The sequence below is a fragment of the Pristis pectinata genome, chromosome 18, assembly GCF_009764475.1.
Source record: "Pristis pectinata isolate sPriPec2 chromosome 18, sPriPec2.1.pri, whole genome shotgun sequence".
NCBI classification, from domain to species: Eukaryota; Metazoa; Chordata; class Chondrichthyes; order Rhinopristiformes; family Pristidae; genus Pristis; species Pristis pectinata.
Window position 1 is genome coordinate 6,166,940 of NC_067422.1, and position 26,103 is coordinate 6,193,042.

At 42.3% G+C, this 26,103-nt stretch overlaps 1 protein-coding gene across 3 annotated transcripts in view; it reads right to left on the minus strand.

The window, feature by feature from the left end:
• LOC127579750 (centrosomal protein of 95 kDa-like) overlaps positions 1–26,103 on the minus strand; it is a 57,480-nt gene that overhangs the window by 8,579 nt on the left and 22,798 nt on the right. For 2 of the 3 annotated variants that reach the window (XM_052032631.1, XM_052032630.1), the window contains exons 9-19: positions 25,927–25,984; positions 24,360–24,457; positions 20,481–20,668; positions 17,736–17,877; positions 13,615–13,729; positions 9,070–9,248; positions 6,512–6,604; positions 6,081–6,228; positions 2,568–2,737; positions 2,303–2,377; positions 1,449–1,601 (exon numbers count right to left, since the gene is read on the minus strand). In XM_052032631.1, coding sequence (XP_051888591.1) covers positions 1,449–1,601; positions 2,303–2,377; positions 2,568–2,737; positions 6,081–6,228; positions 6,512–6,604; positions 9,070–9,248; positions 13,615–13,729; positions 17,736–17,877; positions 20,481–20,668; positions 24,360–24,457; positions 25,927–25,984 — 1,419 coding nt within the window. The remainder of the gene's footprint in view (positions 1–1,448; positions 1,602–2,302; positions 2,378–2,567; positions 2,738–6,080; positions 6,229–6,511; positions 6,605–9,069; positions 9,249–13,614; positions 13,730–17,735; positions 17,878–20,480; positions 20,669–24,359; positions 24,458–25,926; positions 25,985–26,103) is intronic. The other variant, XM_052032632.1, reaches the window with a different exon arrangement.

The following is a 26,103-nucleotide window of genomic DNA, read 5'->3' on the forward strand; positions in this document are numbered from 1 at the left end:
GTAAATATACTTGCAGTAATTATCTACATTAGAAATGATGATGTGTTATTTTTAAAATTATACATCTCAGCATTTATTATACACAGGTCACATTGTTTGATGCCCAAACCAGACTCCCCCATCTGTGGGGCATTCTGTAGTTTTCATTTCATCCTCCTCAGTGACCCGAGTTGAGAGTTGAAGCTGGATCTCCCTCACTCAAGCCCTACTATAAAAGCTTTAACATTTTTCTGCAGTCTAGAGCTTTCTCATCACAGTCACCTTTTAAATTATAATCCTACTCATGGCTCAGACATTAACTCATTAGTGTGTACTGTCAAAAACAAGATCTAATAACAAGCAGTCACCCCCAGAAACCCAACCTTCCAGTCACCCAGCTCTGTCCCGCGCCGATTTTACCACCTTCCCTTGGACCCATGGGCTGCTTGTTACTTGAAGATGGTGCTGTAATAGATATGGTGATATTACAAGACAATATCATGTGCTACTCCCTTCAATCCTTATTGTTACTTCCTCAAAGTTAAAACAAGTTAGAAATCTGTGCTGAGTGACTTTGATTCATATACACCTTTTTTTTTAAAAAAATGTCTATGGGTCAGCCATTATTTTTCCCACCACTAATATTTGACTAACAAACCTGTAATTACTTGGTCTAACAATCCTCCTGCACCAAGGCTGTAGCCAGAAAGGATTACAAAAGGACAGTCAGAGCCTTTGCCATTTTTGCTCTTGCTGCTTCTAACAGCCTGGATGACATTTCAGCTGGTGCTGGATCAAGCTGTTGGGAGTATTCTATAGCCCCTCAAGTGGTCGGAGGGGGATAGAAGACCAAATATTTGGGGAAATTCCCGAGATGTGCAAAATCAAAAGCCAGTCATAGTCAGTGGACAAAGCTCAGCTCCACAACTAGCATTCATCCAGGAGAATATCAGACAACTAGCAGAATTAGGTGGTAGGGAGATTGAGAAAGCTGAGCCTGTGTCCTAGGTGACTTCTGAAGAGGCAATGCTGAGAGCAGAACAGCAGAGGATGCAAAAGATAGATCTGGAAAATTCCCAAGTTCTGTAATGCTGGATCAGAAGATGTTTCAGAAAAGCAAAAGCTTAAGGAAACAGCTAGTCAGATTTTTAAAAACTTGCTGTTGCAATATATTAGCCTGTTTAAAAACCCTCACAGGGCCCTCCCTGGACCAAGGAGTACGTCCACTGTCCTAGGCAGTCATCGTACTCTGCTTTTCCACTGACACACCAAAAAGTCACTGCGAAGTAATCGGCTTCATTCCAGTTTTTCTGTTAGTCATGGAGGAATACTGTGACCTTATCTACACCCTTCATGATTTTAAAACACTGAGGTCACCCCTCAGCTGCCTCTACTCCAGGGAAAGGCCAACGAGCAGAAAATGCAGTTGATCTTTGCCTACAGGTACAACGTCAGCACCCACACCTCACCCTTTCTTCACGGGTCCTCGCTCGCATCATCTTTGCCCGGAGTTGGACATGGTAGTCATTGTAGTACTTCTTGGCACGGGCAATCTGTTGTCTTTGCTCCTTTATCTTGTTCTGGGCCAACTTCTGCTGCCGGATTCGTTCCTTAAACTCTTTCTGAAGGTGAAACAGAAAAGTGGTTGGTTGGAAGGGATGATTTTCCTGTAATGGTTATCAGCACAATATCACAAGAGCTATTGGAGTAGACATTTATCTGATCAGATGCTGCTGAACCCACAGAAACTGAATTCAGAGCAGGTGCCTCCTGCTGAGGCAACCAAGGCAAAAGGGAATTACATTTTGTTTTAAGCACATTTAACATCTTGAAATGCACCAGAGTCATTTGAAATGTAGGGGCTGCTTTTTATTGTGAAATAGGACATCTGAGAGACACATGTTCAGGTATCACATGCACAAATGTTTAAGTGGCCAGATGATTAGTTTTTTTTTAAAAAGCATGTTGTCTGAGGAACTCTTATCAACATCCAGGGAACCATCCATGCTTCAAAATGCCCCGGGCTGTTTTAATGCCCACCTGCAGGGAGAGAGTGTCTCACCCAACGGATAGCATCTCTGACAGTGCAGCCTCCCTCTGTACTGTACTGCACTGGATTGGTAGGTCAGACTTTTGCACTTAAAATTTTCCGTAATGGAACTTGAACCCACAATATTCTGAATTTGGAGGCAGAGTATTTCTTAGAAACAAGTTTCTCCTACAAAAGGCAGTACCATATTGGTGCAATTAATCACAAATAATAAACCACAAATTTGGAACTCATAAGTGTTATTTAATTAAAAGAAGCATCTTTGAGCCTCACCAGCCGCTGGTTGTGATCCTGCTCCTTCTTAATGATGTCCATCAGCAGATCGTGCTTTCTTTGGGCATCTTCAATCTGACAAGGTGAAAGCATGAAAGCAGTAGGTATCAGAAAGCTAATGCCCGGATTGTTTACTCTGCAAACTCGGCTGCTGTCGAGCAGCTGAATACAATGCCATGCAATATTTGAAAACATCAAACATGAAGGCTGGTGTGCACTAGGCTCCTGAGTGGCCCAGGCTAATGAGGTAGGAGATGCAACTCACCGCTGATTGGAGTTTGGCTTGGTTCCGGTCTTGTTCAGAACTGGACTTAGTCAGCTGTTCTATCTGTTTGAACTGCTGCTTCCACATTCTATTCATTGTGTGTGGAGATACCGACAGATAGGGGAATTCATCCAATAGTAAAGGAAGGAGGTCATTATCATGTATCTTCACTGCAAAGGAAAAGAACATATTTAAACAGCCTTTGTAGTGATCAAACTTCAAACAAAAAAATTCAAGCACTGTTCAATTACACACCAGAAATGGACCTTGAGGCTTAAGGACAGAACTTTGATCAAAGCAGCAGATTGGATGAAGTTTGCCAAAATGGCACCAGATGGCAGCAAACATGAACTGATGAGAAACCACCGCCAGAGGGCAGCGACAAGCACACGATTCAAACACTAATGCAAAAATCAGGCCCCAAGGTCTTGAACAATCACATTAAGTATCATGGAATTTATAATAAATCAGCCTGCAATACTGTTCCCCATCATTCAACAAAGGAATATCACAGCAATTAAGACCTAAACACCCGTGAAATCTCTAACTCACACAACAGCCAGTGAATGTGTTACAGACCAAGGACCCGAGACTGTTTGACACACAGCAATGCATGGCGGGCTAATAAAAGGACCTGCTGCTGTAAAATCATCCAGCACACACGGCCCAAGGCATCGTGCACCATAGACTGGGCTTCATATCTACAGAGTTAAAGGCCTTTTGGAGAGCCAAGGAAGACTAAACCGGCAGGTTGTAGCTCTGGTTTGCAGAAGGCGGAAGAGGATCGGGGCACTGGGTTGCACCGAGATTCAGGCCAATTTTGGGACAGGGGGGTTGTGACAAGATGGGTGGAGGAGCCTGAGGGAGAGCCATCTTGAGGGGCACGGCGAGGAGGACTCATGTGAAGCCAGGTTCCCATGGGGCTGGGAGTATCCTGGAGTGGACCTCCTGCCCTGAAGCCCTGCTTCTGTAGGGGCAGCACCACTGCCAGCCACCGATCCAGGATGCAAGCTCACATTGGCAACATGTCTGTGCATTCCAGACTTCATGGCACATCCTTAACTTTCCTCCCTGTTCTTAAACAGAAAGTCAGTTATGTAGCACACACAGACATTAGAACACAGAACAGTACAGCACAGAACAGGCCCTTTGGCCCACATGTTGTGCCCCTGTAGCTATTCCCTCCTACCTACAGACTGCCCATATCCCTCCATTTTCCTCTCATTCATGTGCCCATCTGAGCCCCTCTTGAAAACCCCCAATGAATGTGTCTCCACCAACCTATCAGGCAACACATTCCAGGCATCCACCACTCTGAGTAAAAAACAGTACCCCTTACATGTCCTCTGAACCTACCCCCTCTCACCTTCAATGCATGCCCTCCGGTATTGGAACACAATAATGGGAAAAAGATATTGCTTGTCCACCCTATCTATGCCCCTCAATTTTATACACTTCCAACAGATCACCCCTCAGCCTCTGCTGCTCCAGAGAAAAGAGCCCAAGTTTGTCCAGCCTCCCCTGATAGCACATGCCCTGTAATCCAGGCAGCTCGTCTGCACTCTCTCTAAAGCCTCGGCATCCATTGTGCTGATGATAGAAGATCTAGCCCTTTGTGCTAGGTCTGGATCCCCACCTCTCTCAATAACACGACAAAAAAATCATCTGGGATGTCATCTGAAAAAGGACGTTGGAAATAGATGCACCAATTTTGTTTTTTTTTAAAAAACTATACAGCTACTTGGAGAATAGAAATTTCAGGGACATGGGGGGAGAGCATAGAGATGTGATTTAACTGAACCTAGGAAATGAGAGCACAGGCAGCAAATGAACATAGAGGTCCCACCATTGCAAAATTCACTTTGAGGCAGCATCAATACAATGGGCCTCTCCACTAAAATATTCCTTTGAGTCTCAGCTTGGTTTTTGTTTAATGGACCCACCTTTGATCCTGGTCATGTCTTCAGGTTGGCCATCTGATTTCAATGACAATATTTTATGTTGCTACTATTGGGTCAGGAGGGAGTGTAGATTTAGCAGGGACAAATAGAGTTCAAAGGGAGTATTGCAGGAAAGCTTTGTCATCAGTGTAAATCCAATTAGCTTCTTGTCAATAAATACCAATGGCCCTGAAGTCTACAGGGCTGAAGAAATGCAAAATGCTCACGTGAAGCAGAGAATGTGAGATGAGGAGCAGGCTGCAGGAGGCGGGTGAGGAAGTAACTGTAGGGGAAATTGATTCTTTATGAAAGAATTTCAGAAAGTAGAGTTCACTCCTGTCACCTGCAGACAAGGCTTCAACAGCTGTGCAGTAGAGTGCATGCTTTTCCTGAAAGCCAATCTTGGGTGATCTGATAAAAACTCTCATGGGTAGTTTTTTTTGTTTAAAAAAAGGGGACAAGAACAAGATTGAATAAAAATAAATACTAGAATGCTGACCAATTTAACAGCCAGTTGTAGAAATTAAGCAATACATGATGATTAAAAAATATTGCGTTAATCTGGGTTTTGTGAGCAGTTCTGCACAGAACTGTTGGCATTTCTCAGCATAAAAGGACTACACCAAAGCAGGACAGTCTCAAACCTTCTGGACTCTGAAGTCCAGCAGCAGTGTGGGAACTTGCTGAGATTCCACAGAATTCCACCGGAGAACCTGCTCCTGCATCTAACTCGACACAAGAGTTGCGAGATCATGCACTCGAATGGAGATTGTGGTCTGTGAGGAAGGACAAGTTACACCTCACCACCTTACGAGGCTGTGGTCACCTACTGCCCCACTGTAGGACTATCAGGTTGAGGGGCCTTGTTCAGGAGGATGGAGAATGCAGGCAGGAGTGCAGCCACTCACTAAAGTCAGGCTGTTGTTCCCATGCAGGGGGCCATCTAGATCAACTTAGGAAGCAGATTCCCCAACTCACTTCTGCGTTCCATTTCTCTCACAGCCAGGCTCCAGAGTTTGCAACCAACAACCTCCACTCAAGTCCTCCTTTGTCCTGTACCTCACCCAACTTCTGCCTTCCCCCAATTCTCCTCCCTCTGATCCACTATCAGTGGTTGGGCCTTGAGCCGTTAGGTCTGGGATTCTATTCCTGATCCTTCCAACTTTTTTCATCGTTGTCCAAACCCAACATCTGGCCTCGTCTTTGATCATTTCCCCAGGTACGTGCCTGGGATCTGCTCACCTTTCCTCCCTCATCTTCATCAACAACCTGGGTAGGCTTCCTTACGCCAGTAAAACGGTTGTTGAGGGCTGTACTGCCCAAGCCAGCTTTCTTCTGAACTTAGGACAGTGAAACAAGTAAAAAGAGATTAAAACAACAGTAGCAAATACCAGGGTAAAGTTCAATGGTGGGGAGAGTGGGTGGGTGCAGGAGGGCTGCTTTATCCAGTGTACTTTGGCTCTACTGCAGTTCTGTACAAATTATCCTTGGTGGTTCCACAAGTTAACACATTTTTCTCAAAAATCACAACTTTCCATTCAGCAAAAGTCAAGCCATTTCTTTGAATTCTTACTCGGTGTTGCTTTCTTTGGCTTCGTCAATCCTGTCAGTGTCCACTGGCCGTGCTTTGGCTTTCGTGGTGTGGTTTTTGCAGAATAAACTCTTGCTGGCTGAGGGGTTCTCGGAGCCTCTTTGAAGATGTTTTCTTTATATTCTTTTTCCTTCATAACAGATGTAGAACAGATGTCAAGTATCTGACAGAAATAGTCTGGTTTTATTTATCGACTGGAACATCCCATCCCACTGTGGGATGGGTTCGCACGTTTTGAACAGGAATATAATCTCAATGTTGTGACTCAGACTACGGTGCGACTCATTTCTACAAAATAAGAATCTTCTGGTTACGTCCAAACCCAGTCGTTCAATGGTTATCACTTCCTGCCCCATGGTCTGAACAGAACAGGTGATGTTATTTTGGAAAAAAACTCAAGTTTGACCACTTACTGTTTTCTTGACTTTAGTTTTTTCTCTTCCAATTTTAGCTTTCTCTTTTTTCTTGTAATTTTCCAATTCTTCTCTGTAACACTCATTCACTACCTGCAGGGGTGAAAAACCTCCAGAAATGTGTGGGGGAAGGCACAAAGAGCGTCTCACTACAAACCCAGGTTGCTAATCACAGTCAAAATTGGCAACTCCCCTGAATGAAAACTTTATTTCTTGGTGGAACAGGACCAGATTTACTTGAAGAAAAACATAGATCACATTAACACTTCTTACAAAATAAAGGATCTGCAAATGGAATGCGAGATTCTACAACCTTTGTTCAATTTCTCTGTTCTAACAGACATTTCAGAACAGACAGGAGGGGTAATTTTTTTTATTCAGAGAGTGGTGGATGCCTGGAATGTGTTGCCTGATAGGGTGGTGGAGGCAAATTCATTGGGGGCTTTTAAGAGAGGCTTGGATGGGCTCATGAATGAGGGGAAAATGGAGGGATATGGGCAATCTGTAGGCAGGAGGGATTAGCTATGTCGGCACAACATTGTGGGCCGAAGGGCCCATTCTGTGCCTACTGTTCTATGTTTTAATAAAGACACCAAACTAATTAATTTTATTCTATATAAAATTATGTTATACTAGGGTGCAACTGCCCGTAACTATAAACAAGAAATGATGCTTCAGAGCAGTGATCCAAGTGATCACAGGGAGCACAGTGACTCAAGGAATGCTTCTATGGCTGACTCATTGCTTCAACAGCTTCCTGGACTGGTCCGTTCCACAGCATTTAAAAGATTGCATGAAATCATTAAGTGAAGATCAGGTTTTATGCAGCAAACACGTGCAAGCTACAGCCCAAAGTCTAGGTCATTCATCATCATGCTGTTCCCAACTGGACATCTCATGGTTTATGCTGGGTCAGATAGTTTGGTCCCCATCGATACTCACTCATTAGCAGATTTAGAGTCCACACAACAAAATTCATATATACACACACGTACGTGTGTGTGTGTGTGTGTGTGTGTGTGTGTGTGTGTGTGTGTGTGAAAAATAAAAACACACATAGAATTAAAGACTCAAATAAAAGAAACAGTGCAAGGGAACTGAAAATGTAACAGAAACAGTCAGGAGCTCTAGCCCCAGGACTGGAAGTGTGTGGCCCACCAGAAGATCACCTCCTTGGATTGCACAGAGGAGACCTCACAACACACCATCCTCTGCTGCCACTGGTGATCTGGACCCTCCAGGGCCCTGTCTTCTCTGCTTCAAACACTTACTCATAAAGGAACTGTGCAGGAAATCAATGCAGACAATGTGGCTTCTATTATGAAAGCATTTGACACTAAACTTGCAATTCTTCATTTTATTTCAACTTTAAGTGAAGGTACCCCAACCCCTCGCCCAGACATCTTGAGCAAGGAAACAGATTTTTGCCATTCGCCCTTTTAAAAACCCTTACAAAGATTCTAAATCTCAAAGTCCATAGTCCTGACCCTGGTTTTCCCCTTGGTACTAGATATACAATCTGCTGGCTGGATTCCCAAAACAAGATAATGTTTCAAGGAGGAATCTGCAGTCATATTCACTGTTTCCATGGCAACACACTCGTGCTTCCACTGTCAATCACCTATATCCCCAACATGAGATTTGACATTGAATATTCTTCAGCCGCCTGTGCTTTGCGAATTTACTGAACAACATGCTTTATGCTCAGGCCAACGGAATCTGTATCCCTCTGTCAGCTTTTAATACATTGTTCATTTTACCCAGAAAATCTCAGAACAGGGAACACCAAGACAGAAATTAATCATTACTGTTGAGTCCAAACTGTAAGACTTCAAGAAAACTGAAAATGGTTCAAAGTAGAAAAAGAACCAAGAACTTGCACAGAACTCCTATTAAAAGATATTCTAAAATCACTCAAAATGCCAATATAGTTTTGCATCCTAATAGCTAAAGGCCTGAAGTCAGTACATTGTGGAACTGAATGATGCATTAAATGTGCCCAATGACAACATATACGTTTACAGTAAAAATCCAAGAATCCACAATTTAATCATTCAGAAATCCTGATGGTTTGGCAGCTGATATTGCTTCCCCATGTTCCCTTCCAATCGCCAGGGCCCCAGTTACCATGTTCCCTCCTGACTTGCTGGGACCCAGATTCCCACACTCCCTTTAAACTTACTGGGTCCAGTGGGAGATTTATAAGAACTGTGTAATTTTTTTTTAAATTTAAAATGTTGGGTTATCAATAGGAACAACCACCAACAACCTGGAAAATCTGCTAGTCTGGCACCAAAGTCCTTAACATGTCAGATTATCAGAGTTTTACTGTGCCTAATGATAAAGGAACAATATAAATGTGAATCACTTACATTCCACTGCATGGTTATAAAACTACAATTTATAACACTAGTTGCACAGTATTGAAAGGCAGTTGTGTAGTATAACCAAATATTGTCTGAAACAGTGCCTTGAGCAGAACAGCACGTTGTCTGAAGTGTAGTTGTGGAGGTGCTACAAGCTGTGTTTGATTAAGTATTCGTCTCGCTGTAACTTACCTTTGCTTTCATTCTTTGCAGGTCCATTTCCTGCTGCAGCTCTCTGCGAATTCTCCTCATTTCTCCCTTTGAATCTTTGTTGAGGGCATCTTCAAACTCAGCCTGTAGTGTTTGTCGAGGGGGTGATGGCGAGAGAGAGCGTGCTCGGGCACGGGCTGGCTTCTTGAGAAGTGGTGTCGCTTTATATTTGGAAAAATACAAAAATTTCAATTACGCAGATTTATTTTTTTTCCCCCAAAACATAACTAGTTTAAATGACTGATTATATAATCGATTAATTGTTTCCATTCAGGAATTAGCAGCTTGCAAACATTGGTATTTTAATACAGACACCCACTCATGAACATTTATACTGAAAACAGACAGTCATTTACATTGCCCTCAAAAATCACTTATCTATCTGCATTACCCAAATTACTGGTTCAAAATGTCTTAATCGCCAGTTTGAGTTCATTTAGGCCAGAGACAGCTGTGTTTACCCTCCAGCTCCACATATTTATAAATTAGACAAAGTTAATTAGGTTTCATTCCATTTGCTGAGGAAATGTAAAGAGGATGAAGATTGTGCAATGAGCAATCTTACCCACATCTGCTCCTGTGATGGGAAGGTGGGCATCGAAGCTGAAGAAGATGGTTGGGCCTAGGACTCTGCCCTGGGATGAGTGACCTTTGATAACTATGAGTACCTTCCTCTGTGCCAAGTATGGCCCCAGTCACTGGAGTGTCTCCCCTCAAGGCCCACTGCCTTCAGTATAACCAGGGCTCCTCCACACCACTTGGGGAAATGCTGCCTTGATATCAAGGGCAACCACTATCCCCTTAACTCAAAGCTGTGATGTGATCTGGAGACAAGTAGCCCTGGCAAAAGCCAAACTTGGCATCAGCAAGCAGGTTATTGGTGAGTAACTGCCATGTGATAGCTGTGTTGATGACACTTCCCGTGTTTTGCCAATGACTGAGTGGAATGATAGGGTAGCATGGATTTGTCATCTTTCTTGTGCACAGAACATACCTGGGCAATTTTCCACACTGTCGGGTAGACAGAAGTGTTGTAACTGTACTGGAACAGTTTGGTAGATGCATGCCTGCCTCTGGAGCACAAGCCTTCCGTTGGGATGCTGACTGGTTGTCAGAGGTCAATCATCTCAGTCCAGCTCACCAGTGCAAGAGGTTCCTCAGGCAGCCCAGAGGTCCAACTATCTTCTGTAGTTTCTTTAATGACCTTCCTTCCATCGTAAAAGGTCAGGAGATGGGGATGTTTGTACAGATGATTTTGCAGATGCAGCATTCAGGTATGGGCTCATAGGTGACCAGTAACATGTGCCAGGCTGTGACCACCTCCAACATGAGAGTCTCACCACCATTTTGTAACATGCAAAGTGCCAAGTTGCTCACCAACACTTTTGGGATCATTAACTGGCTCAGCTCCATAAATACTGTAGCTGCAAAAGTAGGTCAGAAGCTGCTTTTCCAGTTACTGAGTCAGCTCTCAAATCCCCAGTGCCTTTCCATCATCTATAATGTACAAGTCAGAAATGACAAATGCAACTCAGAGTCTAAGATTGTCCAGGACAAGACAGCCTGATTGATTGGACTGCATCGGCTACAGTAGATATGAAGTCTCTTCACCATTGTGCAGGGCCACGGTGTCCCATGTACGTCAAGAACACCTCTCAAACCCGCGACTCCTACTGCTCAAGTTGAGGCACATGGAAGCACCATGTTGGAGCTGCAAAATCCACTCCAACTTTCACCCCAATCTCATAGAAATATACCTCAGACATTATAACATACAACATCCTGGGACTCCCTATTCAAGAGGGCCGAGGGAATACCTTTAGCACAAGGAATGAGCAGCTCACCACTATCTTCTCCAGGGCTGCAAGTGCTGGGCTCTGTCTATGAATGAACAACAAAGAGCAACTACAGGTAGTTGGGTTTTACCATGGCTGCAGTAAATGCCATCTACAGATGGACCATGGTTACTTGCCTCGGCTACGCCAAATCCGTGAGCTCTACAACTGAGGAGGACAAGGACAGCAGAAATAAGGGAGTAGCTCAGATAACCCTCCAACCCCAAGAGTAAGATGAATGGTTTGATTTTACAGCGAGAGGTCAGATGCAACGCTGGGTGTGAAGTGAAGGAAGATGGAATGGTAGCATTCAAAAGGGAGCTTCTAGGCTATAACCATTCTGGGAAGTCACAGATCATCCTGACTTGGAAATAAACTACAGTTCCTTCATCGTTGCTGGGTCTAAAATTCTGGAACTCCCTCTCCACCAGCACTGTTGGAACATCTTCAGCACATGTTTAAAAACCCTACAGTGCCTCAAGATGGTGGTGCATCACCATCATCTCTTCCAGGGGAACTCAGAATGACTAATACGTGCTGGCTTTGGCAGTGACAAGCACATTCTGAAAAATGAATAAATTTGCAAACTACCACCCTGCACAGTAATTCTGCAGCATGGGTTGCTACCAGCAGAGGTCCTCAGAGAACTAGGTTGTTAGCAGAGAGAGAGCGAGGGGTCGATTAGGTTATTAAACATTCACTCAGATTGCTGAAATCCACCGACAGTTTTTGCAGGGAATGTCACTTACAAATAGTATTACAGTCCCACATACAACCGTCACACTCCCTGCTACACCCCTCCTTTCGTGCAAAAGACCATCTGATTAAAAATGTTAACTTCTTTGTTGCTTAAAAATGCATAGTATACCAGTGCCACGCACAAAAGCAGTGCAGACTGCTACAAACCCTCCAGCAGCAGTGTTCTCATTTGCAAGATGCCCAACACATTGAGCACAATAGGACAGCCCTTGCACCTTCCTCCACCATTTCAAATACAGTTGTGGAAGATGAGAAGAAATGTCAGCAAAAACACCAACCCCAAAATTCTAAAACAGGATCTGTTATAATATTGCCTTGGGTTTGACAGCAGCAAATTAGGATGGCTGGTCCTCTTTAATGCAGAAGCAAGCCTCAATCCTGCAGTTAAGGCTTGCTTGTGTGCAGGTGGTGTATGTTGGTCTGAAATACACAAATGTATTTTATGCAAGTGACATTAAATGGTGAACTGTGCAACTCTGTACACACCAGGCAGCGTCTGTGCATACTCGTATCAAATATATGGAAGACCCAGGTTTTCCCACAGAAGACCTGATTTCCAACACTGCTTGATCTGTGCACAAAAAAAACTGACTCTATACAAAAATATTTCTGTTCAGAATTTTTACAAAACATTTCCTTAGTGGCAGAATAATACGAAAACCCAACCATACCACAGGCATCCTCCAGTCTCCTCATGAGTTAGCTTTGTGAAAACTTTGTGTAGGAATTTCTTTGCTCAGTGAGTGCCAATGACATCACCTGGCTTAAAGCAGTCACAGAACACAACAATACGAATTGGAAACCAAATGGCTGATGGCAGAGAGAGCTAATGATCAAGCAAGTTTCAGCAAATCATTTGTGTGGATTAACTCCAACTACTCATGTTGTTGAATTCAGTGAGCCTTTAACATTGAGCCCTTGATTGTTGTCATGAATATTCTACATTTAAAAATAAATATGAACTAATGAGATTCAATTTGGAGACACCAGTGGAAATCTAAAACTAAGAGGGAGATAGAAATAAAAATAGAGCTGTTGGTAACACTCAGCAGGACAGGCAGCATCTGCAGGAAGAGAAACCGAGCCAACGTTTCAGGTTGAAGATCCTTCGAAAGAATGCAGAGGAGATCAACGGGGTTGACACAGGGAAGCAGTTAACACTGGAGGAGATCAAAACCAGGGCCATAAATATCACCAATAAATCCAATAGGGAATTCAGGAGAAATGTCTTTGCCCTGATATTGGACAGGATATGGAACCTGCTACCGTAAACAATGGATGAAGTGAATACCAAGGACAAGATGGACAAGCACGTGAGCAAAAAGGCCTGGGTACAAATGAAACTTGTGAAGCATAAACGTAACAAGAATTAGGAGTGGAAATGGCCATCTGGGCCTTCAGCCCATGTTAAATGGCACGGAGCTGGAATACCCCTTGCCTCTGCTATCACATTGGTATTGGTATATTATTGTCACTTGTACCGAGGTACAGTGAAAAGCTTGTCTTACAAACTGATCGTACAGGTCAATTCATTACACAGTGCAGTTACACTGAGTCAGTACAGAGTGCATTGATGTAGTACAGGTAAAAACACTAACAGCACAGAGTAAAGTGTCACAGCTACAGAGAAAGTGCAGTGCAATAAGGTGCAAGATCACAACAAGGTAGATCGTGAGATCATAGTCCATCTTATTGTATAAGGGAACCATTCAATAGTCTTATCACAGTGGGGTAGAAGCTGTCCTTAAGCCTGGTGGTACGTGCCTTCAGGCTCCTGTATCTTCTACCCGATGGAAGAGTCTGTATAACGGAGGTGGTTCTCAATTATCTACTCACAGTCCTGCCAGCTTGAACCTGCCCAACCTGCCCCAAGATTTTCAAGAAATGCTGCTTAACAGACCCGAGGTTTATCCTGTGAAAAGTGCATTAATACCTGGCAAACGATGGATTCTTCGATATTCTGTGATGCTGTCACTGTGTTGCGATAATTTATCTTCTTCTTTAAAATCGTGAACTTCACATTTGTCACTCAGGGCTCGTTTCAGCATCTGTCAGTGGATAAGACTGGTCAGACCATTAGCAAAATACGGCAGATGCTAGAAATCTGAAGCAAAAACAAATCATTCTGGAGATACCCAGCGGGTCAAGCAGCATGTAGGGAGAAATATAGTTAATGCTTCAGGTTGATGACTTTTCATCAGAAGTTAGAAATCAAACTGGTTTTAAGGTGCAGAGAAGAGGGAGGGCTGGAGAGAAGATGAAGGCCATGATGGGCGGAGGTCGAGGGAAACAATAGTAGGAGCAACGGCAGTGCCAGCGGGGAGAGGGTGCTGAAGGCTTGTGAAATCACGTGGTCTGTCTGAAGAGGTACAATTAGAGGCAGATGAGTGAAAATGGGAAAAGAGAGAAACAATTTTTTTTAAAAAATGCTGGAACTGCAAGATAATCACCGCCAAAAGACTGGAGAGGAGAAAAACATCTTTATGTTGGAGGTGTAAAATATCAACAAAGTGCTGGAAATACACAACAGATCAGGCAGCATCTGGAGAGAGAGGAGGAGTAAACATTTCAGGTTGATGACCCTTCATCAGAACTGGTCAGCTCCAATCTAAACTGGAATGGTTGAATTTAGTAACTTCAGATAAGCAAAGTCCAAGGGCTATAATGTGCCAAGTCGTTTCTCGAGTTTACATTAGACTTTGTTGAAACAGAGCAAGTGAAACAAGGACTATTCCAGACAACCCACAAAGAAGCTGGCATAGGAAGTGAGTGGAGTTAAAGGATCAGGGACTGGTCAGGCCTCAATTCCAGAAAGCAGCAAAGAGCTCTCAGACCATCGTGGTGTTGAGGGTTTGAACATCATGGGGAAAATGAGCCATTTGGGACCAGAAACCATCAACGTGGCAGGGCATCAGAGTTGCCATGAATGCAAATGGAGGAGACTAGATAAACAGGGGAACAATAGTCATGATGGGCAGAAAGAGGTTCGAGGGCAAGAAAGGTCCAAAATGATGGGTGCACCAGAACTGTCCTGCTTGAGGATCTTACCGAGGAGGTAGAAAACTATTGAGGCTGTGGAAGGAAAATTTCCAGAGCAAATCGGATTAATGACCGTCTAGAAGACAATGGCCTGATGTTCAGTGGCAAATTCATGGACCAAAAGAAGATGCAAGATGTTGTCTGCAAGGTAGAGGGAAATTTGCCAAAAAAAACAACAGCATCACTCCTGTGACAACTTGGGATTGGTCGTCAGGGAACAGAGTGCTGCAGGTTTAGAAGGTTTGAGGTGAGAATGGGCAAGGGCAGTGGAAAAATTGAGAGTCAACATCATGCCAGCAGTTGGCAATGAATAAACCTTGGGAGTAAAAGGCCAGCGGGGAGGGGTCCAGATGAACATGGAATTCTGAAGATGGGCAGAGTGTCTACCGTCTGGGTGAAGACTCTTGGGTATGGAAGCAAAAAGGAACTAAAAAAAAATCATTCAGCTCTAATTCATTGATATAGGAACATGGAAGAGGAAGCAGAGGCAGTAAATGCAGCAGAGACAGATGTTGTTCAGCCTGCAGTCCCTGCTCTTTAAAAGAGACATCCATTACTTCAGAAAGTTAGGTTACGAGTGAGCACAAAATGTAGGTTGATACCAAGGGAATGCAATCTTTCAGCTGGCGTGTTGAAATGGAGAGAATCCTTCCTGACCAACTGTCAAGTGGATGCAACAAAAAACCCATGATATTAGGGTAGCACAGTGGCACAGCTGGTTGAGCTGCTGCCTCAACTCCAGAAACCTGGGTTCCATCCTGACCTCTTGTGCTGTGTGGACGTTGCACGTTCTTCCTGTGACTGTGGGTTTCCCCAGGTGCTCTGGTTTCCTCCCACACCTCAAAGACCTACCGGTTGGCTGCAAATTGAACCCATTATGTAGGCAAGTGGAAAAATCTGGGGAGCGTAACCGATGAGAACGTAGCAAGAATTAAAATAGGATTAATGTCAGATTAGTGCAAATCAGTAGCAGATGGACAGCATGAACTCAGTGCCAAAGGGCCTGTTCCCATGTTATAGGGCAGGCACAATAGTGTAGCGGTTAGTGTAACGCTCCACAGCGCCAGCGACCCAGGTTCAAATCCTGTCAGTGTCTATAAAGATTTTGTACGTTCTCCTCGTGATTGCGTGGGTTTCCTCCGGGTGCTCTGGTTTCCTCCCACATTCCGAAGACATACGGGTTAGGAAGTTGTGGGCGTGCTATGTTGGCGCCAGATGTGTGGTGACACTTGCGGGCTGCCCCCAGAACACGCCACGCAAAAGATGCATTTCACTGTGTTTCAATGTACATGTGACTAATAAAGATATCTTAATCGCCCTAAAACTAGTTTGAAAACAAGCACTGGAGTTAACCTTAAGCAAAAAAAAAACTGCAAATACTGCAATTCTGAAATAAAAACTGGAAAATACTGGAATTACTCAGCAAGTCACAGTATCTGTGGAGAGATAAACATCAATGTTCACTCAGTTTTCTCTCTACAAAGATGCTGCCTGACCAGAGGACCTTTCCAGCAGTCGCCTTCATTTCAGGCCTCCAGCAGCTGTGTTCTGTGTCTCAAAATTCCAGCCTTGGTTGTTTTTGTTTTCCCTCAGCTCTCCCCATTTGCAACTCCTCCAGATAGTTCAACTGCCATTAACAAGCCTTCACCACCCTCTCTCAGCCAACACCCTGCCTCATCCATTTTCTCTGGTCTCCACCCTATCACAGACATCCCCTTTTGCTTGCTCCACACTTCCTCCTTTCCTGCAACGAAACTAACAGAAGGTCATCAATCTGAAATACTAACTCTGTTCCCGTCTCCACAAGTGTTGCCTTACCTGCTGAGTATTTCAGCATTTTCTGTTTACATTACAGTCACCTGGCCAACATTTATCCCCGGCTTAATAGCACAAAAGCATTTATCAGGTCATTATCAAATTGTTAGGCGTGTGTGAATTTGCCTCAATATTACCTACTTTACAACATTGTGGTTTAAGCAGTGCATAACCAAAGGCCATTACAGAAATACATGCCTTCATTTCTTTGTAGTATAATCCCAGAGTGATTGCACCTTTCCTATTTTTAAGTTCTACTCTGTGGACGAACCCTCCATTATGTCCCAAGTGCAGCTGTGATATTGTCCACGATTAGTAGTGCAACTCCCTCCCCTCTTTTACCTCCTTTTTTTTTCTAAGACATTGAAACCCTGGAACATTAAGCACCCATTCCTGTCCCCCTCTCAACCAAGTCTCCACTATGGTCATAACATCATAGTTTTGAAACTTAATTCCACCGACCATTCAGGCAGTGTTTTTTTTAAGATTGTAATAACGTGCAAAAAAAAATTCTACTAATTGCTCATCTGATTTTTCTGTCTATTACCTTAGTCATACGGCACTGAAACAGGCCCTTCAGCCCATCATGTCCATGCTGACAATAAAGCATCTAGCTATACTAACCCCATTTACCAGCACTTGGTCCATAGCCTACTATGCCAGCAATTCAACTAGATGCTTCTCAAATTTTGAGAGAGTACCTGCCTCCACCACCCTTCAGGCAGCATGTCCCAGATTCCAACCACCCTCTGGGTGAAAAAAAATTCTTCCTCTAAACCTCATATCTCACCTTAAACCAAAGGTTTTCCTTGCATGTGTGATTTAGGTTTCCATTTACAAATCTAATAACCCTACCAGTTTGATTTCAAGACCAAAAGAAAATTCAGTTTTGAAAAATGACACGGACAAACCTCTAAAAGACCCATGTCAGACATTTGCAATATCAACACAAAAAGTTTTCTTCTAATTATAAAAGCAGCCAAGCTTTCTTTGATTTCTCATTTGGTGTGCCCACTTCTTCGCATTAGGATGGCTGCCCTCCTGCAATTGAGCATTCCACCTAGTGGCCAATCTCAAAGGACAGAACTTGCCAACAGGCTCAATACTTTTCCAAACATCCAAAATTTATTTTATCTGCTTAGTCACTATAGCAGGAAATGCCATTCCTCCCACACACAGTCTTTTGAATGAAAACCTTACCAGATCGAGCTGACGCAATTTCTGAGACAGCTTCTCAGACATTTCATGTAGTTCCTCCTCTGCAAGGATATTCCGGGCTCTTCGCCGAGAAAGAGGTTCATCTCGAAACGAAACACTTAGATCACTTTGATCTTTATGGTTACTACAGAAGATAAAAGAAGTTCAAATTTTTGTCAAAATAAATGTAGACAATAGCATTTTAATATAATTTCACAAGAAATTTAAACAAAATAGCAGCATTTAAAATCCAACTCTGCTACTTAACATCTGACATTTTTTTTTGAGGAGTTTTCTCTAATCAGGCTGGAATATTGGTATTGCTTTAATTTTACAATTTAGGATCACTATCAAATCCATATTATGGAGGACTGATTATTCTATAGTGCCCTAAAGTTTTAACTCAATGCCAGGTGGAGCCATTCACATGTAATCTTCAACCTTATTATAGGAAGGATGTGGAAGCTTTAGAGAGGTTGCAGAGGAGATTTACCAGGATGCTGCCTGGGTTAGAGAGCATGTCTTATGAGGAATGGTTGAGCGAGCTAGGGCTTTTCTCTTTGGAGCAATGCAGGATGAGGCACGACTTGATAGAAGTGTATAAGATACTATGGTGCTATGTTGGCACCAGAAACGTGGCAACACTTACAAGCTGCCCCCAGAACACTCAATGCAAAAGATGCATTTCACTGTATGTTTTGATGTACATGTGACTAATAAAGATACCTTAAGATTACGAAGGACATAGATAGAGTGGACAGCCAGTACCTCCCCAGGACGGCAATGGCCAATACCAGAGGACATCAGTTTAAGGTTAGAGGAGGAAAGCTTAGGGGAGATGTCATAAGTTTTTTTTTTAAAAATACAGAGCAGTGGGTGCCTGGGACACACTCCCGGGGGTGGTGGCAGAGGCCAATACAATAGGGAAATTTAAAAAAGACTCTTAGATAGGCACATGGATGTAAGAAAAATGGAGGGTTATGGGCAGTGCAGGAGGGAAGGGTTAGATTGATCATAGAGTAGGTGTTTATATAGGTTGGCACAACAGTGGGCCAAAGGGCCCGTACTGTGCTGTTCGATAAACATGTGGCCAAATTCAAAATGGGAGGTTGTGCTATGCACACACATATACAGGAAATTAAGTTTTTAAAAAAACCAACAAACTCAATGTCTCCTGTTGTTTTCAGAACTATCAAAAGGAGTCAAATTTTGTCCTTACAATCTCGATTGGAGTTGGCATTAGAGATGAACACAGTGGTACAATCCACAGTACCACCCATTTATTAAACAATAAAGGAGTTGACATATGGCACAATAAAGTGTTCACCATGGTTTAGTGACTAATATTCTCACCTTGGGCCAAGGTTGGGTGTTCAAACCTCACTTTACTGGAGCATCCTGGCCAGCACTTCCAGTGCAGTACTGAGGAGGAATTGCACTACCAGTATCAGATGAGATGTTACACTTTTTTCTGAGGGAGAACCAGACTGACAATCCAAACCACTTCAGAGGGCCACCATCATGAAACCACACATACTTGCCTAAAAATATCCATTTTTTTTTAAATTTGGAGACAAAAAGCTATCATTTACCAACAGCATGGTTTCCATTCATTTCGCCAGCAAACAAGTAATGATCTCCTTATTTAAAATGCTAAAAATAATGACTCACAATGTTCTGTTCAATGACACAAGCTGCTTGTAATCTTTATTAGTCCTGGAGACTCAAATATTTTGACTTGAATTCGAAAAGCAATCCCAACATTTTTTTTTAAAATTAAAAAAAAACAAATTAAGCTTCAATTATTAAAGCAATTCAACTCCTATCTCCAAAACACATTACTTTGTTTTGGGTTTTTTGGTTATTTGGCTCTCTCACCACATCTCAAATGAAACTACTGAAAAGTCTGAACTTTCAGAATTTCTGCTCTGGTCAGGTTGAAAGTCTTCTTTCAACCGTGAGGCATGCCCTCCTAGAAATTATGCTGACTAATCTTCTAGTGTTTGGTTCTTTGCTGGGGCAAGGTACTGAGCAATTACTTCAGAGAAAATGTGATTTATTGATACTAACTTAGAGCTGCCAGTTTCAGATGAAGACTTGAGACAAAGAACAAGTTGTACTTTGTCAATGAGACTTTTAAAGATGCAAGCCACAATTGTCTGGAATTGTCTTAGTGCCCTCAACCAGCACTGACGATGCAGTCATTGCAAGTTTATAGAAGATGAGTTGTGCATCTACATGTAAAAACTGGTCAAAGTTCATAAGACAACCTTTGTATTTTAGGCAGTTAGCTTGGAGTTTGGCATGCACATGGAAGAATGCTGAAGTGATCAGTTCAAGTACTGGGCAATGTCAGAGCTTCTGAGAAGGTTGGAAATAGGAATCTCATAGGCTGCATGTCATACATCAGTCCATTAAACCAATTTGTTGTCTGCTCCCTCAGATAATAACAATGATCCTATTGCAATATCTTAAAGTATAAGCAAGATATCCAGGTGTCCTGGCCAATAGTTATTCCTCAACTAACATTGCCAAAACAGATCTTCAAGTAAGAATTACTCTATGAAGGACATTGTATGTAAATTGACTCCCTTGTTTTCTTATATTACAACTATGACCACACATCAATAAATCCTTTAAGTACATTTTTAGGTTAGAGGTAGGTAAAGTGCAATTTAAATGTAAATACTTTTATGTCACCAGATATTCTGCAATACATTCTAAAAATACCGTAACTCATCAACATACATTGGCAATGAAGAAAGTTCCTTTTCAATGTCATTCTGGCTGGAGTCTCTTGTTGCCAAATCCTCCCACTGGTTTGTCACCCCTTCTTCCAACAGCTTATCCCATTGATCAGTTTTACTCTGCATGGTCAACATTCTGATATCTGGTTCTGTTTGGAATGCAACTCGTTTCTGAACACTGATGGAATTCTGCAATGCAAAACAGAAAGACATCTCTGAATAACATTCACTTTTTTGCTGGGCTATTGTTTGAGTGCACATTCATCAGCTTTGAATTGAGGGAATGTAGCTAGGTCAGGGCTCTTCAGTTCCTCATTGTCAAGTTTTGGGTAGATACTGCTGAAATAGAAATTACAGAACAGTACAGCACAGGAACAGGCCCTTCGGCCCACAATGCCTGTGCCAACAATGATGCCAAATTCAACTAATCCCATCTGCCTGCACATGATCTATAACCCTCTCTTCCTTGCTGTCCGTGTACCTGTCTAAATGAGTCTTAAACATTGCTATTGTATATGCTTCCACCACCTCCCCTGGCAACATGTTCCAGGCACCTACCACTCTCTGTAAAAACACTTGCCTCACACATCTCCTTTAAAATTGCTCCAGGGCTATTTTGTTTTTCTAGCATTGAAACAGCATTATGGTCCCCCTAATGCTGCTTGTATAAGTTGTGTAAAAAGTGAACTTCAAACGCAAATTTCACAGAAGAGTTCTTGGGTTCCCTAGCGAGAGTTACAGCATTGCCCATTGATGTGTTGCAACTCCTCGCAGCTGTCATCATTCAATTCAGCTGGGGCAGTCTCTGAAGGCAGCTCTAATGGGACATGCTACAATACAAGAATGTCCAGCTCCTGGAGTGTTGCCACTGAATGACTGGATGTAGCACTGATGGGATGGGCATGGTCCCAATGGTAAGAGGGACCTGGGCAATCTGGTGAAGGATAGTGCCATGGGAGGCATGGTCTTTGTCTAAGACGACACAAGATCCTTCAGGGCTACAGCTAAGTTTTCCTGGCAAGAGATTTACTGGGCTCTCAACTGTACCAATGGAAGCCTGCACTGTGGGGAAGCCTGCAACCTTGGCACGTAACTGTGCCTCATCTATCGGAACTAAAGGCCGAAGTTAAAGTAGATCATATCTCCTCCAGTGTGGAGTTAGTTATATAGCAGCAACAACAAATGGAGACAAAGCCTGGAATGATACAGAAGCCAGGAAACAAAGTGACCATTATCCTGATCTCCATGGGCAAAACAGACGAGGCACACCAGGTTATATTTGAGATTAGAGAATATCAGCGATCTCAGTGGGAGGACAAAGAATGCAATAGAGTATTGGCCTTTAAATAGCATGGTTTCGGGGGAACTATTGTTAGTAAAACCTAGTTGTAAATAAATCACTGAATGAGTAAGAATAGAGTCTTTCATCAGATCAACAAGACAGAAAATTCCCTGCAGTTGAAATTTAATCAATTTTGAGATGTGGATACTGCTGGCAAAGTCACTATTTACTGCCTAATCCCATTACCCAAGGATGGCAGTGAGCTGCCTTTTTGAACTGCTGCACTTTTTTCAGTTAATATGTTTCCATTGAAGAGGGAGTTCTGCAATCTTGTAATGACACAGAAATGCCAAGTCAGAATCGTGTGCAACTTGGTGGTGTTTCGAAACACCAGAAAGTGGTGCAAGTTGCAGGTTTGGGGAGGTGCTGTTGGTGTGGCCCAGGTGAGTGACTGCAGTGCAGTTTAGGGATGGTGCACACTGCAGCAACTACACTGGTGATGGGGGGTGGGGGGGGGGGGTGCGGGGGTAGGGGTGGGGTGGAAAATGAGCAGTTAGTATAGTGATAGGATCTAATCAAGTGGGCTGCTTTGCCCTGGATGCTGTCAAGCTTCTTGGGAGTTGTGCATTGCACTACTGTTGATGTCAGTTGGGGGGGAAGTTTTACACCCGGGAAAAAGAAGTGCCTGGAAGAATAAAACTCCCAAAGAAAACAAGGAGACAAATTTCCCAATGATTATAAGTTTCCATGTCTTTTGTAGCACTTCTGCATGGGAAGAGGTAAAAAAGAAAGACTGACCAAAGTCACTCCAGTTCACACTTGCTGAATAATCAAGAATGTCCTAACTCATAGTTATTGACGATGTGCATACCAGCATCAATTAACAAGCATTCATCACTCCCTTGGACAGCAAAAGTATGTGTGTCACCTTGATTATCACGGCCTCCACACTATCGCAGATATTCCCATTATTCTTGCCATCTCTCTGCAAGCTAAAACAAACATCTTTTCTACTTCTGATGAAAGGTCATTAATCTGAAAATGTTAAATCTCTCCACAGATGCTGCCTGACCTGCCAAATATCTCCAGCATTTGTTTTTATTTAAGATAAGGATGGTTCAGTGTTTAAACAAGCAGAAAAAAAATAATAATAGGACAAGAAACATGGATCTATTGTAGACATTAATTGGAATATCAGAAGCATTACTGACAGCCACTGTTCAGAACTACGTTGGATCTAGAAGGCTGATAATGCCTAATTGAAAGGACTGCTGTAGCTCCGTGTTTGAAGCAGTAGAAAGCAGAGAAAATGGGGGTGGAATGGAGAATTAAATGTGTCAAGCTGAATGGAAGTTTCACCCATGCAGAGGCAACCACATTGTGAACACCAAATTCAGCAAACAGGCCAATTATGAAAGGTTACATATTTCTCTTGTGTGTCTTCGGATACCCCACTCTCCTTTAAACACATCAATTAATCTCCTAAAATTCATAGCATCTTTCCTTTCTAGTCCCTCCCTCCATTTTGAAACAATGTGCATGAAATTACATCTTGTGTTATTACCAGTTTAACAAAATGTGAATTGATTATCTCTACATGATGCAATTTGTTAGCATTGAACATATATGTGGAATCTTGTTTATCCAATTCCTTACCAAAAAAGAATATTCTTTCTACTATCCCTCAACTCCACCTACAGTCCACTACCCTGGCTTGTACCTTTGTTTCTCCTTGTAGTTCAGACACCCAATCCCATTCATCTAACCTAATTTTCCACCTTCATTGTTTCTTCAAGAAAAGGACATACAAACAGAAACCAAAATGATAATACAGTACATAAAAGTCAAAATAACTACTGATGCTGCAAGTCTAAAACAAAAACAGAAAATGCTGGAAATACTCAGCAGGACAGATGGCACTGGTGGAAGAGAAACAGAGTTAACATTTCAGATCGGAGAACCTTCATTGGAACTGAGAAGGGGACCAAAGAAGCTTGTACAGCTGCAGAGAGGTCAAGGGCTGTCTATGAAAGAGAAAAAGTGGGGAGATCATGGGGATAAACTGCAAACAAGGTGATCTCGTCAATGCGTGAATGGAAGCTGTTGGAGAGCAAGAACAGACAAAAGAATGTGGAATTGCGAAATGCAGAGCAGGACGACAAGCCCAGTAGGTCAACTGTGCATATCCTCCACTCCCAGAGAGGAAAAAAAACACAAGCCAAGCTAATATTACAGATGGATGACTGATACAGACTGAGAAATCAAGTTACCCGAAGCTGTAGAATTCAATAAAGTCCAGAAGACTACAGATGGAAAATGAAGTGCTGTTCCTCAAGCTGGTGTTGGCCTCACTTTGACAGTACAGGAGGCCACAGACCTCATCTGATAATACAGTACTCTTAAACTAGGAGTGAATCAGTGGTTTGCATTTATTTTCCAGGATTTGCTTTATATTATAAAAGCCATACTAAATGGATTCAAGCATCCAAATCAGTGGATCAAAATATATCATGCACGTGTTACAAACTCACAAGAACATATTTAATAACATTATACAAAAGTTAAAGGCCCTTAAATGTAAGATGATGCAATACTAACTGCGACAGTAGTTCCTGCAGTGCTCTGCAATTCCTGGTTCCTCTCTGAAACATGTCCAGCAGCTTGCAACTCCTGTAGTGCATCTTCCTTTAAGGAACCTAACAAAAGAAATTAATACACATTTTTATGAACTGGGCTTTTAAAAAAAAGACTCTGTCCCCCAACTCTCCCCCAGGCTTGGGTTACTAAATTGTATATTTCCAGCTCAAACAGATACTGTACTAGATCCCAGAATAAGGTAGGAAACCTGTTTAACATGGATCATCTAGTTTCTGAGAGTACAGGCTCATAAGTGAGGGATCACCATAAGTGGCTGAGGGAGTATTTAGTCACTGCTATCTGTTGAATCACACTTCAAGCAACCCATTGCAAAAGTCTAAAAAAAATGAACAAAGTGCTGAATTCTTCCCAATTTTTTTTTGGTTTTGTTGAAGTGTACACAAATTGTAGATGTTATGCAAAACATCATGCCAGTAAACCCCGCCTCAGATTTTCCCTGCTCCATTAAACATCTCCACACAAAACTGAAGTCACAAGGGAGGCAACTGGAACTGCACATGAACTAATCTTTAAAGATGGAAGGACAAGCTGAAATTGCTATCAAGAAAGCACAAGGACTACCTGACTTTATAAATAGGGACATTGAAAAAAAGTGATGCTGAACATACAAAAAAAACTCTGGCAAGACCTAGAGTAGAGTACTGTATGAAGTTCTAAACACTGCACGTTAGAAAGTGTCAGGGACCTCAGGGTGATACAGGGGCTCACCAGGAATGAAAGCAGTTATGTTAAAATATTTAAAAAGCTAGAATTGTTTTACTTGGAGCAGAACAAATTAGGTGGTATCAGAACATTATTAGAGATAGAAGCATTCTAAATGAGGGGTTTTCATAGAGTATTTCTTCTGACAAGTAGGTCAGAAAGTAGAGGTCATAAATTTACATTAATTCATAATAGTAAAGAGAAAGTGAGGAGACTGAGGATTATTAAAGATCTGGACCACAATACCTTAAAAAGAGTGGTAGAATCAGACTTCATAAAGTTAAGGCAACTGGGCACAGACTCAAAGAATGTCAGAGGGAAGGAGGCAAAACAAAGGATTTGGGACTAAACTAATCAGCTCTTTCTAAGCAAAAACCAAAGTGCTAGAAATACTCAATGACCCTTTATCAGCTGAAAAGTCAATCAGAAATGTCAACTGTTACCCTCTCCAAGGATGCTGCCTGACTGCTGAGTATTTCCAACAATTTGTTTTTATTTCAGATTTTCATCATCTGCATTTAAAAACAATTTCAGTTCGAGTCCTTAGAAGAATCTGTGAAGGGTCCACATGCAGAACACTAACATATTTAATTTTCCAAGGATGTTGACTAACGTGCATAAATTCCAGCTTTTTCTACTACTGATTTCCATTACCTGAAGTTCTTTTGTTTAACTCACATAAAAGAAAACTTAATACATTGTAAACTCAAACTGAACTAAAAACTGGAGTGACTCCCTTTACATATGAAGTCCACACTCTATGCAAATTGTGATGTGGAGGTGCAGTAATAAACAACATTCTCACCCAAGGGTAAACTTGGTAGTGACTTGTTTGTAGAACATTTTTCACTTCTCTCTGGTACCTTAAGAATAGAGCATCAAGGAAAAAGAGGCCATTTAAACGATTACTTCATTAAAAGGAGTTTTTTTCTTTTAAATTACAGCAAACCAGAAGTTATTAACTAAAAGACAACTATGAATA